General features: G+C 39.2%; 1 protein-coding gene across 1 annotated transcript; it reads right to left on the reverse strand.

Moving 5' to 3' along the window:
- Window positions 1-483: 483 nt before the first annotated feature.
- LOC129222210 (chitin deacetylase 1-like) lies at window positions 484-6951 on the reverse strand. Its single transcript, XM_054856685.1, has 4 exons — window positions 6857-6951; window positions 4677-4892; window positions 1767-2100; window positions 484-1377 (listed from the first exon to the last, which is right to left on the reverse strand). Exons 1-4 carry the CDS (start codon window positions 6909-6911, stop codon window positions 540-542), a joined length of 1443 nt encoding a protein of 480 aa, XP_054712660.1. The 5' UTR covers window positions 6912-6951; the 3' UTR covers window positions 484-539.
- Between the last annotated feature and the right edge of the window lie 7126 nt (window positions 6952-14077).

The raw sequence follows: 14077 nt of genomic DNA on the forward strand, positions 1-14077 counted from the left end.
AGTAACCAATTCAAAAGCGGGAAAACTTAAGGAAAAAGACGGATTGAAAACAATCTAATTGTATTTAATTAGATAGAAAAATCTGAATCTAGCCTTTTCTACTCTGGACTTAAGATTGAACAATACCTCGCTTAATTCCGATTTTCGTATTTAAAGTTTCATATTGCTGTGACGGAGTAGTCTTTCAGTAGAACTTAGAAGCATCCAATAACCTCAGCTCAGCGTACACTAGCTCACAGCTTGTTAGCTTATAGTATCTATTGAAATTTGAACTTAAAGATAACGACATTCTCCGAATCAAAATAAACCGGTATAATCAAACTTTCATTCTGGCTTTGATAAGAATTATACAAGTCATTGTACTGCAACTGTACTAAATTTGATAAGAATCAGAAAAACTTTGTCAAATTTAATTTTGACATAAAGTCTTAAGGCTATGCAAAATCAGAGTTTAGAAGAAAATTAAACTACAAATCTTTTAAATGCTAAACTATTTATTAAAAAACTTAACAATAAGTACATAGTTCAAAATACATCACTTAAGTTGCTTTTTGCACCAATTCCTTCACTTTCTTTCCCTCCTTTGTGCCTCGAATGTTGTTCAGCCAAGGATACATTTCTGGACACTTTCCACAGAGCTGTAAATACCTAATGTCTCTTCGACCCTCATGAGTCAACTTAACAGCACAAGTACGAGGAATGTTACAGCCTGGAGATCTATCTCTGGGACACTTCCAACCGTCAAAGCTTTTCACCATCTCCGATGACATAGGATTGCGCATCCACTGCAAAGCTTGTTGGAAGGTTACAAACCAAACGTCAGGGTAATTTTCCAAGAGATGATCTATGAAGACATCCAAAGCAGATACTTTGGAGTCGTCTGTTACCCAGTTAACGTGGAAGTTCAACAGAAAAGGTGCCCTGTTCGTGGAGTAATGTTTGGCGAAGTTGTCAAGGAGAAATTCGAAGATTGCTTCAGCGTCATCAGGAAACACGCATTGGTCCAGGAACACGCACGATCCACCTGTTCCATCGCTCGTCTCGAATGTATTCAAGGGGAACTCCCAGATGCCAGGGAAAGACTTTGTTGGGCAGTTTTCGGAAAGACACTTGTGTGGGTGGTGGAAATCTAAGGTATAAGGCCATATAGGGACTTCTGAGATTGGCGCAGCCAGAGAAGAGTCGTAGTCTAATCCATAATCGTAAATCATTGACAGCATGTTGTTACCACCTGGTTTCAAGAAAGGAGCCCTCATTCCCAATAGATCTTCTCTGGAAATATTGGCGAAAGTATGTAGAATTTCCTTCATGCCGATTACTTCTTCGATCCAGTCATCAAGCTTGGCCCGAGGCCAGAAATCTTCCGGTTCTCGGTTCCTATTTAAAATAAGGAGTTTTACTTTCTGTATTTAGGTGGAGGCATTTAAGCACATGGAACTTCAGAAAGTTAACTTTTTAAATGAATTTTCAAAGTTAGACCAAATAAATGCTTAAAAAGGTCTGGGGAATTTAATTCAGAGACCGCTTCAGAGCAAAGTATTTCTGGAATTCGAAATTTATTTAAGCTTAAGAAAACTATTGTGAAGAGTTACGATTCGATTTCTACTATTTCAATATTCTCTGAACTGGGTTCCGTTTAGAAGTTATTTCGAATTTAATCCTGCCAAATTAAAAGGTGTTCAAAGTTGTGGAATTTGATTAGCTGTAACTAAAAAACGAGTTTAGAACTTCGGTAAAAAATTACATCAGGTTAAGAAATGACTTACGTTATAGTCTGCATTGCAATTTCGTGACCTTGTCCATAAAGCTTTTGTACGTAGAAGTAGCTGGTATACTCATGAGGTACGAAGAAGTTGGCACGTATAGGACAGCCATTAGGATTGAATCTAGTCTCGTTGAGCAAGTATCCAAAAGGCTCGGCATTCAGTACATTCAAGGCTCCACTAAAAACTAGAATGACCATTTGAGGAATTTCGCTTGGCCGTAGATTTCCAGGAATTTGGGTACCATCTTCGCTGCAGAAGCAATCTGGAAGGACGCATGCAGGAGGCCAACAACTAGGGGATGCTTCTGGATCAGGGGTAGTTGGAGCCGGAGTAGCTGCAAAGAGTCGCAAAAACTTAGAATTTCATATTGTTTATTTACCTTGTCTCAAACTATGTTAAAACTTAAGCATCTAACTAAGATATTATAGAGAGGAATTTTTAAAAGTTATTTGAACAAACTGTAAAATAGTTGCATACTTAAATCTAACTCTTCTTTTACTACTAATAAAAGTGTGACAAATTCTTTAAGACTAAAACTTGATAAAGTGTAAAGTTCAGATTCTTATATCGCAGCAGAGCGCCAGAAATAACTTTGTTATATTTAAAAGTTGAACATACTTTAGAATACCCTAACTAGTTTTGTATAAGTAAAGATCCGTAATAAGTTTTGGTTAAAGGTGGCTCATAAGTTTTCCAACCAAATTTTAGAGTCTAAAACCCTGCGAAAGTGAGATTAAGTTTAGGAATACACATCGGCTACACGTTTATTGGCACATGAAGGAATACACGCACTTGCATTAAAATAGTTCACTTTGTGAAAGAGCATTAAATTTAGTTTTGAATAGCTTCTATTTGAAATAGAATTTAAAGCGTCTTGAACAGATAAAGTTCAAATAAAGGGTTTTTCTAACCATTCCTTCAAAAGATTATTGCACTTTATCTAGTGAAAATAAAGACTAAAGTAAGCAAGTGGAATGTCAATCTCATATTTGGGTAATCGAGCCAAATGCATGTGCTCAAGTCTACTATGACCAATATAATATTTAATTTTTCCAAAACATGCCGTCTTGAGACAAATAACAAATTTGTTTACATGTAATCTTATTCCAGAAAGGACATCGTACTAACGAAAGTCGAGGAAAACCTTTCATACCACTTTCAAAAAATTATGGTACAAAACTTGAATACCTATAGCTGTAGAATGAAATCATGAAACTAAATCATTACAATAATATCTTGTTGATGCATAATCATCGACAGTGTGCACAATATTTATTAAAGTAAGTTTTTGCACAAAGGTAATTTCGCTTAGTACAAGACTGCAACACAAATTTGTGCAGCAGAATTCGATTTTTAGACAGTTAAGGCTCTATTTTTTAAACTAAGTGGAGTTAAATGTACCCCTTCGTGTCTCGGCATTCAAGCTTTGTTACTCTGGCTACGTTAGAATTAATGATCAAAAACTTCAAAATACCATTTCCAGAATGTCTTACGTAATCCGATTCTGATGTAAAAAGTTAATATCGAGTAAGAACTTGTTTTAAATGGGGAAAATAATGGCTTCATGTGGTTGGCTTCGATGAATAAACTTTCTGGAAATTCCAGCTTAAAAAGATTCTTCCCATTAATACTTGAAGTGGGGTGCAATGCCATGCCTCTTGCCAGCTTCGCTCGGCAACCATAGTCTTCCACTTGCGGCAATTGACAACTTAGGTTCATACTTTATGATCCCTTCAGATTTAAGAAGTGTAAGTGGATTTTGGCAGCCCATTTGAGGTAGGGCAGCAGACGCCAACAGGTTTTAATAGTAGAAACTCTCAATAACTGCCAAGTAGTGTAAATCATTAACATAAACACAAAATTTTAAATCTAAGCTGTTCCCGGAATAAGTATGAATTAAAACATCGGGATACATGTAAAGTGTAAGAAAGTAGTTTAAGACACTGCAATAAATCCTTATGATATTGGAAAATTTCTATGACTAACAAGTTTAATGTAAATCGGCGATTCACATACTATGTACTTTAGAAACCCTGATCGGTCACATCTAGTTAATGAAAATACTAAGTTTTTGAAAATTTAAGCTTACGAGACAAGGTAAGTAATCTTTTTATTGCTTGATATTACAATTTCAAAGTGAACATACGTCTGACTACCGACTAATTAAAAATTTAAGATTCAATACACTACTGCTCCAAATAGTACTAAAGTTCCGGCCATTTTATAATTAAGATTCCCTCTAACCCGCCTGGAAGCGGAAGTCAACATAAGTGTCTTTAAGGGGATCTGGGACACAAGTTGTCAAATTTTGTATCATACAAAAAATCTGTTTTATCTGCTTAAAGACGTTTGAATCTTGTTTTCATCTTAATTAGAAAGCTACTTTTGTTGCGTGCATTTAACTATAAACGCGTATTTCTCCACGATGTATTTTTTCTCTACTTTTTGCATTCAAAACTTTTAAGTCAAGAACTGATAAAGATAAAATTTGAAGCAAATCTTTTTTCAAACTGTTGAATTTTCATTCGGCAAATTTGAAAACATTTCAAAAAATTTTATAGAAGTACCTTCGAATGTTTTTTCAAATATCTTCTCATTTTATAGAATTAATATTTGTTAAGTCTCCGAATAAAAATTAAAGTTTAGATACTTAGGCATAATTTTTTGTAGAAAATTTTTCAAAATGTGTCCCGGAACCCCTCAAAGCCCGCTTATCTCAAAAAGAGCTTTCATTCTAGTGGGAATGATTATTTGAAACGGCCTAAAGTAATTAAAATTTAGGAAAACTGTTAGATACACTACAACGCAATGAAACAAGATTAATGAGATTGCAAGGTCTGGAACACTGAAATCCACAGTAAACACTCGATTCGGGACATCGAGTACAAAAAGCCCCAAGAAGGTACTTACTAAGTGCTACTGGTCCGCATTGGAGATCTTTGGTTTTGTAGACGCAGAGTTTTTTCGCGTCGTCGAAATAAAGTGGCGTTGGACAAGGGGTATCGTATGGAACATAACCATTACAAGTATAGAAACGCCGACAATTCTGCGGATTCGCAAAGAGGCCATATTCCATAGGGCACTGGAATGTGCCCTTTTTCTTAAATTTGTCTTGAGCGGCACAGCCTAGAAAAAAATCAAGAATGAGATATGCAAATTTATTAAAGACATGCAAATACAGATAAGAATTTTAATAGAAGTCACAGTTGCTAAATGAGTGATTGTAACTTTAGTCTTCAACTGAAGTTAAAAATGCGTGAACGTCGATCACTCGCATTTGGTTTATCCTTAACCGGATAAGAATGATCTAGGACCGCCTACAACCCAACTACTTAACTCTTATAGATAAGCGAAACAATACTACGTTTCGCCTGTAAGGCAACCCGAAATAACTGTGCTGAGCTTATTTAATAACAAGTTCAAATTCGACACCCATCTAAAATATATGTGGACGAATTGTTAATGGCATTTTTATTTTACAGAGAACTCGTACCAGCAAGACCGCAAGTTATCTGCAGATTATTTGTAATCTTAACTGCTTTTAAGACTGCAAGTTATCACGTACTAAATGCAATAGATCAAACCATCAGAACTACATAGGCAAGAGCATTAAATCAATTTGGAATAGAGACATTGTTACTACTTTAACAGTAGCTTTCATCCGCGAAATGAAAGTTAGGAAAACAATTTGTTAGAGATGAAACTTAAAGCTGTTAATGCTTCTCCAAATATAAGACTTAGTCTTATGTTTTCCAGACTGCCTATGTGAAGGCAAAGACTTCCTTACAGAAGCTAGAGAGCATTCAGAAAACTAGAAATTTTGTCCTCGCACTTCAGCGAGTCAAATCCACCCAAGAATTTTATTCTTGGGTAACATCTTATGCTAAACTTTTTACAAACCAAAATTGCGTAATTTGAGACATTACGATAGATTTGTATTTCAAGACACATTATGCATCATTTATCAATAGTGACTTTAAATTAGGCCGATGCCATTTTACACTTCCGACTGGTTTAATGAAAGTCATTCATTAAGGACTCGCCATACGTAATTGTGCATGCTGAAGAAGCTATTCCATTTGCTAATCAACTTTAAAAAGGTTCGCTAGAGAACAGCGAAAGTCCAGTTTAACTTCAAAATAAGGGAGGAGGAGAGAAAGAACAAGAATATGAACCCACTTTACTTCTACCTGTGACAACATGAAGTCAAAATCTATCCGTTGAGTTTTATGCTAAATTAACACTTCATGAAGAGTTCTAAAAAGCATGCACTAGCCCCAGGCTGAACAAACAGCTGAAAATACCGGTAGCAGATTCAAGAATTGAATAAACCGAAGTATTTATTTTAAATTAAAGTCTGAAGCTAAGACTTCACAACGGAATACCTAGATATCAGTCAGTGTTATCGGTTTAACAATTGGGAACATCAAATTTACGCAGTCTTTGAAAGTCAGAAATTGAGAGGACGAAGTAACAATTTCGGACAGTTGTTTTAAGAGCGAAGTTTAAATAACTATCTGCCGAAAAGATCATGAATTAATGAAGAGAAGTTTTAAAAAAAGCCAGGGGTACATTGAACATACGGTTACAGATTCGTTAAGTGATGATAACGTTACAGCAGAGATTTAAAATCAAGCAAATATGCACAAGTTATTCGAAACCTTACGACAGAATTAAGTAGTGTACCAGCCCTACTAAGGCTACTGAAAATAGAGTTACGATTAAAAGGAATCAACTGAATGAACTTGAAGATTGGAAACTAGATTAATCAACGAACACAGACAAGAGCTGGTTGCTTATGAAAAACGAAAGGATTTAACTACGTATCAATAACTTAAAGTTTTAATACAAGTTACCGTTAACAATATACAAGTCTTTCAAGACTAAAGCTGACAAGCAAAATAGCAACTTCGCTGTAGAATTTTTATATCTTTAAAACACCTTCGAATTTAATCCACAAGCAGAGAAGAGTTTAAATACATTTTCTTAAAGCTTAAACGATATTTATTTTTAAACCTTTTGCTTTAAGCAAGCAATTAAGTAAACTCTTAAACTACAAAATATTTATTGCATCAGTAACAAATACTTACCGCACTCATGAAGGACCAATGTTAAAGCAAAGACTAAAAGCACCTTAAACAACATGGTTGCCAGCACCTGTAATCTGCCTTGCTAGAGAGATCACTTCTTTTTATACAAAAAATCGCATCGTTTGCGCAAACCTTCGCGCAAGTTAATCTGCAACGATTACAATTTACATTTGACATAGGGGGCATTTTTGTGTCACAAGCAAGAAAGCAAAGTTGATGAAGGTTTTATTTTATTTATTTTTTACATTTCTAAATTCAAATACTCTGTTCCAAATCAGTCATGAGACTAAATCGCATTCCAAACGCAAATTTTAAAAAACAACTTTTAATTTTATTTTTGGGGTCACCATGGCCGAACGACGGGAAGCGCTTGCTCTGGCAGCTGCCAGCACAGAAAAGAAGATCGTGGGCACGATTCCTACCGGTGCTCTGGGTGTTATTTAATTCTCTTTACGATGAATTTTTCCTGTGCGTTTGACTGGAGGCAAGGCGCTTTGTGGTTAGCTTCTTATTTAGTAATAGAAAAATCATTTCTTAATAAAAATGAAAAGCCTCCTTCTAAGCCGGAGGTGGTGGGTTCGATTCCCGCCGGTGCCCTAGGTATTATTTCCTTTTCTTGTACTGTAAATCTTTCCTGTGTGAGTTCGGAGACAAGGCGCTAGTTTTGCAGCCCTATATGTACAATGTGAAGCTGTTTAGGTTCTGTATAAGTAAAAAAAAAAATATTATTACACTGTGCTAAAAACTACCTTTAAAAAAACACAGCAAATTACTGTCAGAAATATTTTCCTTAAAAGTTCTTAAAACAAAATTTCTGATACAAAACAAAAAAAGAAAAAAAAAGAAAGGAAGAAAGAAAGGAGCTCATGGATTCTACCACGCAAAATCTTTCAAAATAACTGATAATCATAACATGGAGACATCGAAAGCTGTCTCTTCCGTTTTTAGTACTAATTATAAGAGGAGTGAGAAGGCACGTATATCATTCAAAACGTACGGAGGCATAATTTAATCCTACATTTTCTGTTCCCAAAGCAAAGTTTTCACACACACATAAAAATTTGAAAACAAAAATCCTTACACCATTAAATTTTCTAACCAATCGAAAAAAGTTACACTTTTTAATATTGTTACAAATTCTGTAAATAGTAATTATTGTAGTAACGTAACCTGTAAATAGTTTCCCGTAATGAATATACCACCCCTTTACATATGGCTAAAATATACGATCCCCTAATTTTTTTTTTTTTTTTTTTTTTTTTTTTTTGTTCATTGATAAAATTTGATAACGGTCTACTATTTTCCAGAAGCGTTTGGAATATTTGAGAGATTTCTTTCGATGTTTATAAAACCGTTACGCTGGATTAAAAGTGGAGTTTCGATTGAGATTTCGAACGGAGAGCGTATTTGCTCTGTTTATAGCGAGGCATTTCGCTGTGTTGTTTTCGTATTTGGAAGTAAATACGTGTATAACCGTTAAGTTTACGGTGTTGAGTGATATTTGCTTAATTGCTGATGATTAATTTAGCAGTTGTTAACGATTTCTCCTGTACATAGTGTAAATAAAGCTCTTGTGTTTTTATCAAGAACTGTGTCTTCATTTCAAGAAAGTGGAAGTCGCACCGAATCCGTTACAATTGGCGCCCAACGTGGGGCTACTTCCGGACTTTCTTGGAGTAAGTGTGACTTTGGACATTTTTTTCATAAAGACTGTTTGAATTTATAGACTGTTTTTATGGTGATTACTCGCGCAATGGATGACCAATTAAAACAACTTCTGGAAGCAATTAATGCTGTGAAAGTGACTTGACCGAAAGTTTGGTGGCTAATCAAGAACAATTAAAAAATGATATGGCGGCTAATCAAGACCAATTAAAAAATGAACTGGCGGCTAATCAAGAACAATTGAAAAATGAATTGGCGACTAAGCAAGAACAATTGAAAAATGAATTGGCGACTAACCAAGAACAGTTAAATAGTGATTTAACTGCTAAAATTACTACAAGTCAAGATGAAATAAAAAGTGACCTAACGTCGATGAAAACCATGATGGAGAATCAACTAACCGCCATGGGAGATAAAGTTGATGCTCTGGAAGAAAAATATGATACTGTGGAAGAGCGTATCACCAATGTGGAAAATAAGTTGGAAGAAGAAAACAAGAAATTTACTCCATTTAAGGAAGAAATAATTAAAGACATGGAACGGAGATTGGCCACCGCGGAAAGCAGCTCTGTACAGTTTGGCGCTCCCACATCTGTTGCTTGACCGTCCATTAAACTGGCCACATTTGATGGGAAAAGTTCGTGGCAGGTGTACAAGACCCAATTCATGATGTGGCGGAAGCGAACGGATGGGACTCTGCTACCAAGGCCTGCCATCTTGCAGCATTCCTGAGAGGTGACGCAGCGGACATTCTTCAGACCCTTCCGGACAGCCAGCGCCTGGATTTCGCCGCCCTCACATCTGCGTTGGAGCTTCGCTTCGGTGAGAAGTGCCAGAAAGATTTCAGCCGACTCCAGTTGAAGTCCCGTTTCCAGAAAACCGGGGAAACCCTGCAAGAGCTTGCGGCGGACATCGAGAGACTGTCTCATCTTGCTTTTTGCGACTGCCCTGCGGATTTTCGAGACAACCTGGCACTCAACTACTACATCGACGGGGTTCGAGATCCGGAAATCCAGAAAGCTCTACGGATGGCAGATGTCAAAGACCTGAATTCTGCTGTTGTGTATGCGATGAGATACGAGGCCGCCCAAGAAGCAACCCGTGTGGATCGCTATCAAATCTGGACTCAGGAAGCTGATGAGTCTGATTCCAGGTCGTCCCACCTCGCTGAACTTGAGAGACAACTCGGTGACTTGGCAAGACATCTGAGCAGCATAACAGCTCAAAAGAAACAAGAGCAGATGTGCTGGAAATGCGGTAGTGAAGGACACCTGCGACGGAGTTGTCCGGCTCGCCAAGCTACGCGAGGGAAAGAAATCACCTCCACCAGAGCTCTGCAGATTTCCTCTACTAGTAGTGGCAATGATGGACTTTTCATTTACGCACATGTAAATGGGAAAACTTGCAAACTGATTGTCGACACTGGAGCCAATGTGACAATCGTTAGGACAGATGTGGCTCGTGAATTTGGATTGAAACTGTTGTGGACATCACCACGCGTAAGTCTCCAGACTGTGACAGGTGACAAAATTGAGATTGAGGGTAAAGTGCACTTGGAAACAGTGTTTGGGAATGCCACCTACCATCATGCGGCATTCGTTGCTGATATCACGGACCCCTTCATTCTCGGATTGGACTTTTTAAAGAAGTATGACTTCAACCTCGACTTCAAGACTAATGAGCTGCACTCGATGAGAGAAGACATAGCCGTTTTCCCCGCAGAAAGTGATGTAAAATCCGCTCATCAAATAATAGCCCAAACAGATTTATCGATTCCCTCAAGGTCAGAATCATTAATACCTGGCTCCATTGAAGAAAGCAATAGTTTTCGATTTGGACTCATTGAATACCCTAACCTAAGCAATAGCCTAAAAGCAGTGCTGGTAGCATCTACGCTTGTGGACCTTTCTAAGGATGTAATTCCTGTGAGAGTCGCAAACGTGAGTGAAAGGCCAAGGAATATCCGGAAAGGTGAAGTGTTAGCAACTTGTACTCCAGTAAACTGCATCATTAGAAGAATCAATTCCCCTGAGACTGTGTCTTCCGAGTCCTTGACATCGAAGTTAATTGGGAGTGCGCCGTTATCGAATGATCAAAGAACTGCTGCGGAACAATTGGTGGACGACTTCAAGCATCTGTTTTCATCAACATCGGAGGATGTGGGCCGGACGGATTTAACGCAGCATAGGATCTATACTGGAGAACACCCCTCTATTAAACAGCATCTAAGACGACTACCGTTTGCCAAGAAGGAAGAGGTCGAGACCCTCCTGAAAGAGATGCAGGAGAATGATGTCATCGAACCCTCGTCCAGTCCTTGGGCCTCTCCCATCGTCTTGGTCCGAAAGAAAGATGGCTCCACTAGATTTTGTGTCGATTACCGACGGCTGAATGAAATCACCAAGAAAGACAGTTACCCTCTTCCACGGATAGACGACACCTTGGACACTCTTTCCGGACACAAGTGGTTTTCGACCCTGGACTTAAAGAGCGGCTACTGGCAGGTTGAGATACACCCTGATGACCGAGAGAAGACAGCGTTTACAACTGGACAAGGCTTATGGCAGTTTCAAGTGATGCCCTTCGGCCTCTGCAATGCACCAGCTACGTTCGAGCGTCTTATGGAGACAGTGTCAAGAGGACTTTCCTACGAATCCTGTCTGGTCTACTTAGACGATATCATCATCGTGGGACGCAGTTTCGAAGAACATCTGGCAAACCTTAGGAAGGTGCTGCAAAAGCTTAAGGAAGCCAATCTGAAGTTAAGCCCGTCCAAATGTAATTTGTTCCGCCGGGAAGTGAACTACCTCGGTCACATCATCTCTTCTGAAGGTGTACAAACCGATCCAGAAAAGATATCTTCGGCCAAGAGTTGGAGTCGTCCCGAAAACATCCATCAGCTGCGAAGTTTCCTGGGGCTCTGCACGTACTACAGGAAGTTTGTAAAGGATTTTTCCAACATTGCACGACCTTTGCATAAGCTGACGGAGAGCAAGCAAAAGTTTGAATGGTCCAAAGAATGCGAAGATGCATTTCTACGACTGAAGGAGGCTTTAACATCGACGCCTATCCTCGCCTATCCTCAGTCTGAAAAATCCTTCATCCTGGACACAGATGCGAGCAACGAGGGCATCGGAGCTGTTTTATCCCAAGAAATTGACGGAAATGAACATGTCATCGCTTACTGGAGCAAATGCTTATCAAAGTCGGAGCGAAATTACTGCATCACCAGAAAGGAGTTACTGGCCACAGTGAAACCTGTAGAACACTTCCATCATTACCTCTACGGCCGAAAATTTGTGCTTCGGACAGATCATGCCTCGTTAACTTGGCTTTTGAACTTCAAGAATCCAGAAGGCCAGATAGCCAGGTGGATACAATGGCTCCAGGAATATGACATGGAGATCAGGCACCGAAAAGGGTTGTCTCACGGTAATGCAGACGCTTTATCAAGGAGACCCTGTCCTGAGAACTGCAATTATTGTTCCCGAATCGAGAAACAGTATGGAACGACTAGCCCTACTGCCTGTCAGGTGACAGTGACTCCAACATCATCAGAACCTGATCCATGGAGTGATGACCAAGTTCGAAAAGATCAACTTGAAGACCCCGACATAAAACCAATTTTGGAGTTCACGGAGAGTGACAGTCGGCGACCTAGCTGGCAGGACGTTTCCATCTTCAGTCCTGCAACAAAAAGATACTGGTCTTTATGGAACTCGCTCCATTTACGGAACGGCGTGCTACACCGAAAATGGGAATCTGACGACGATAAAACATCTAGGTGGCAGTTACTACTTCCCCGATCAAGGATTTCAGATGTTCTGAAAGAAATACATTATAGTGCGACTGGAGGACATTTTGGTGTCTTGAAAACCCTCAATAAAGTTCGGGAGCGCTTCTTCTGGAGCAAGGCGAAGGATGACGTGGAGAAGTGGTGCCATTCTTGTGACGCCTGTTCTGCTCGTAAAGGACCGAAGAAAAGAAGCAGAGGGAAGCTACATCTGTACAACGTTGGAGCTCCTTTCGAACGAATTGGGATCGACATCCTGGGTCCTATGCCAAGAACTGCTGATGGGAACAAATACATTCGTGTTTCCATCGACTACTTCACCAAATGGCCGGAAGCATATCCCATTCCAGATCAAGAAGCTACCACCGTAGCAGACACTCTAGTCCAACATTGGATCTCAAGATATGGAACACCTTTGCAGATTCATTCCGATCAAGGGAGGAATTTCATCTCTGCTGTGTTTAAGGGCCTTTGTCAAATTTTCGGAATTGAGAAAACTAGGACAACACCACTACATCCACAATCGGACGGCATGGTGGAGAGATTTAACCGCACAATCCTGAATAATCTCTCGCTTATGGTATCCAGAAATCAACAGAATTGGGACAAAAAGCTACATTTGTTCCTGCTGGCCTACCGCAGTGCTGTCCACGAGAGACTACCGGATATGCCCCATCTCAGATGCTCTTCGGACGAGAGCTTCGGCTACCTTGTGATCTCGTCTTCGGTCGTCCTCCGGATGCGCCTGCATCGCCTGAGGAGTACATCCAGGATCTCCAGGCTCGGTTGGAAGACGTTCATAACTTCGCACGAGAGCGAATCAACATCGCGGCGGAGAAGATGAAGACCCGATACGACACAAGGTCTACTGGACATGAATTCAACGAAGGCGACAAGGTTTGGTTATGGAATCCCATCCGACGGAAAGGTCTTTCGCCCAAATTGCAGTCGCATTGGGATGGACCCTACAAAGTCCTTAACCGGCTGAATGACGTCGTAGTGAGGATCCAAAAATCACCTAATGCAAAACCTAGGGTTGTACATTATGATCGGTTAGCCCCATACTATGGCCATAGTTCATGAGTATTACGTAAACAACCATGGTTGGTAACATAAAAGTTGTAGATAATTTTTTTTGCTTTTAAAGTTTAGTAATATTTCTTGTTATTATTGTGTTTCCTATGCATTATTGGTTATTATTTAATGTATGTATTTGTGAACTTGTGATAGAAGTTTGCACCCTTTCTGGGGATTGTACTGCCCGGGACGTGCAGTCCTTAGGAAGGGGGCAATGTTACAAATTCTGTAAATAGTAATTATTGTAGTAACGTAACCTGTAAATAGTTTCCCGTAATGAATATACCACCCCTTTACATATGGCTAAAGTATACGACCCCCTTCTTTCTTTTTTTTTTTTTTTTTTTTTGTTTATTGATAAAATTATATAACGGTCTACTATTGTGATGGAGGACTATCCGTAGGATTGCGTTGTGTAGATGTTAGCTCCTGCCATCACAGGTAAATTATCAGTTACGCTAAAGCTAAATCTGGCGAATAATCAATTTATTTTGTCACTAAATACAGTACACAGATTCTGGGAGGAGAGGGAGTGTGGACTTACCCAAAACTCAATGGAGGAATAGCTCCGGCATCATTCTGCTGGAACTGCATGTTATCAAGCAGCCGGTCACCAACACACAAAACGCACAACTGTCGAGACCTCCTGGCTCACACCCTCGACTCTCTCTCTAGGGGTCTGCGTA

This window comes from Uloborus diversus, chromosome 5 (genome assembly GCF_026930045.1).
Source record: "Uloborus diversus isolate 005 chromosome 5, Udiv.v.3.1, whole genome shotgun sequence".
Lineage (NCBI taxonomy): Eukaryota > Metazoa > Arthropoda > Arachnida > Araneae > Uloboridae > Uloborus > Uloborus diversus.

Bases quoted from the DNA above. Each gene is read 5' to 3' on its own strand.
- LOC129222210 (XM_054856685.1), bottom strand. From the start codon at position 6,911: ATGTTGTTTAAGGTGCTTTTAGTCTTTGCTTTAACATTGGTCCTTCAT. The intron at 4,893-6,856 runs GTAAGTATTTGT...ATTTTTTTCTAG, and splicing joins ATTGGTCCTTCATGAGTGCG to GCTGTGCCGCTCAAGACAAA. The intron at 1,378-1,766 runs GTAAGTCATTTC...TATTTTAAATAG, and splicing joins ATTGCAATGCAGACTATAAC to GAACCGAGAACCGGAAGATT.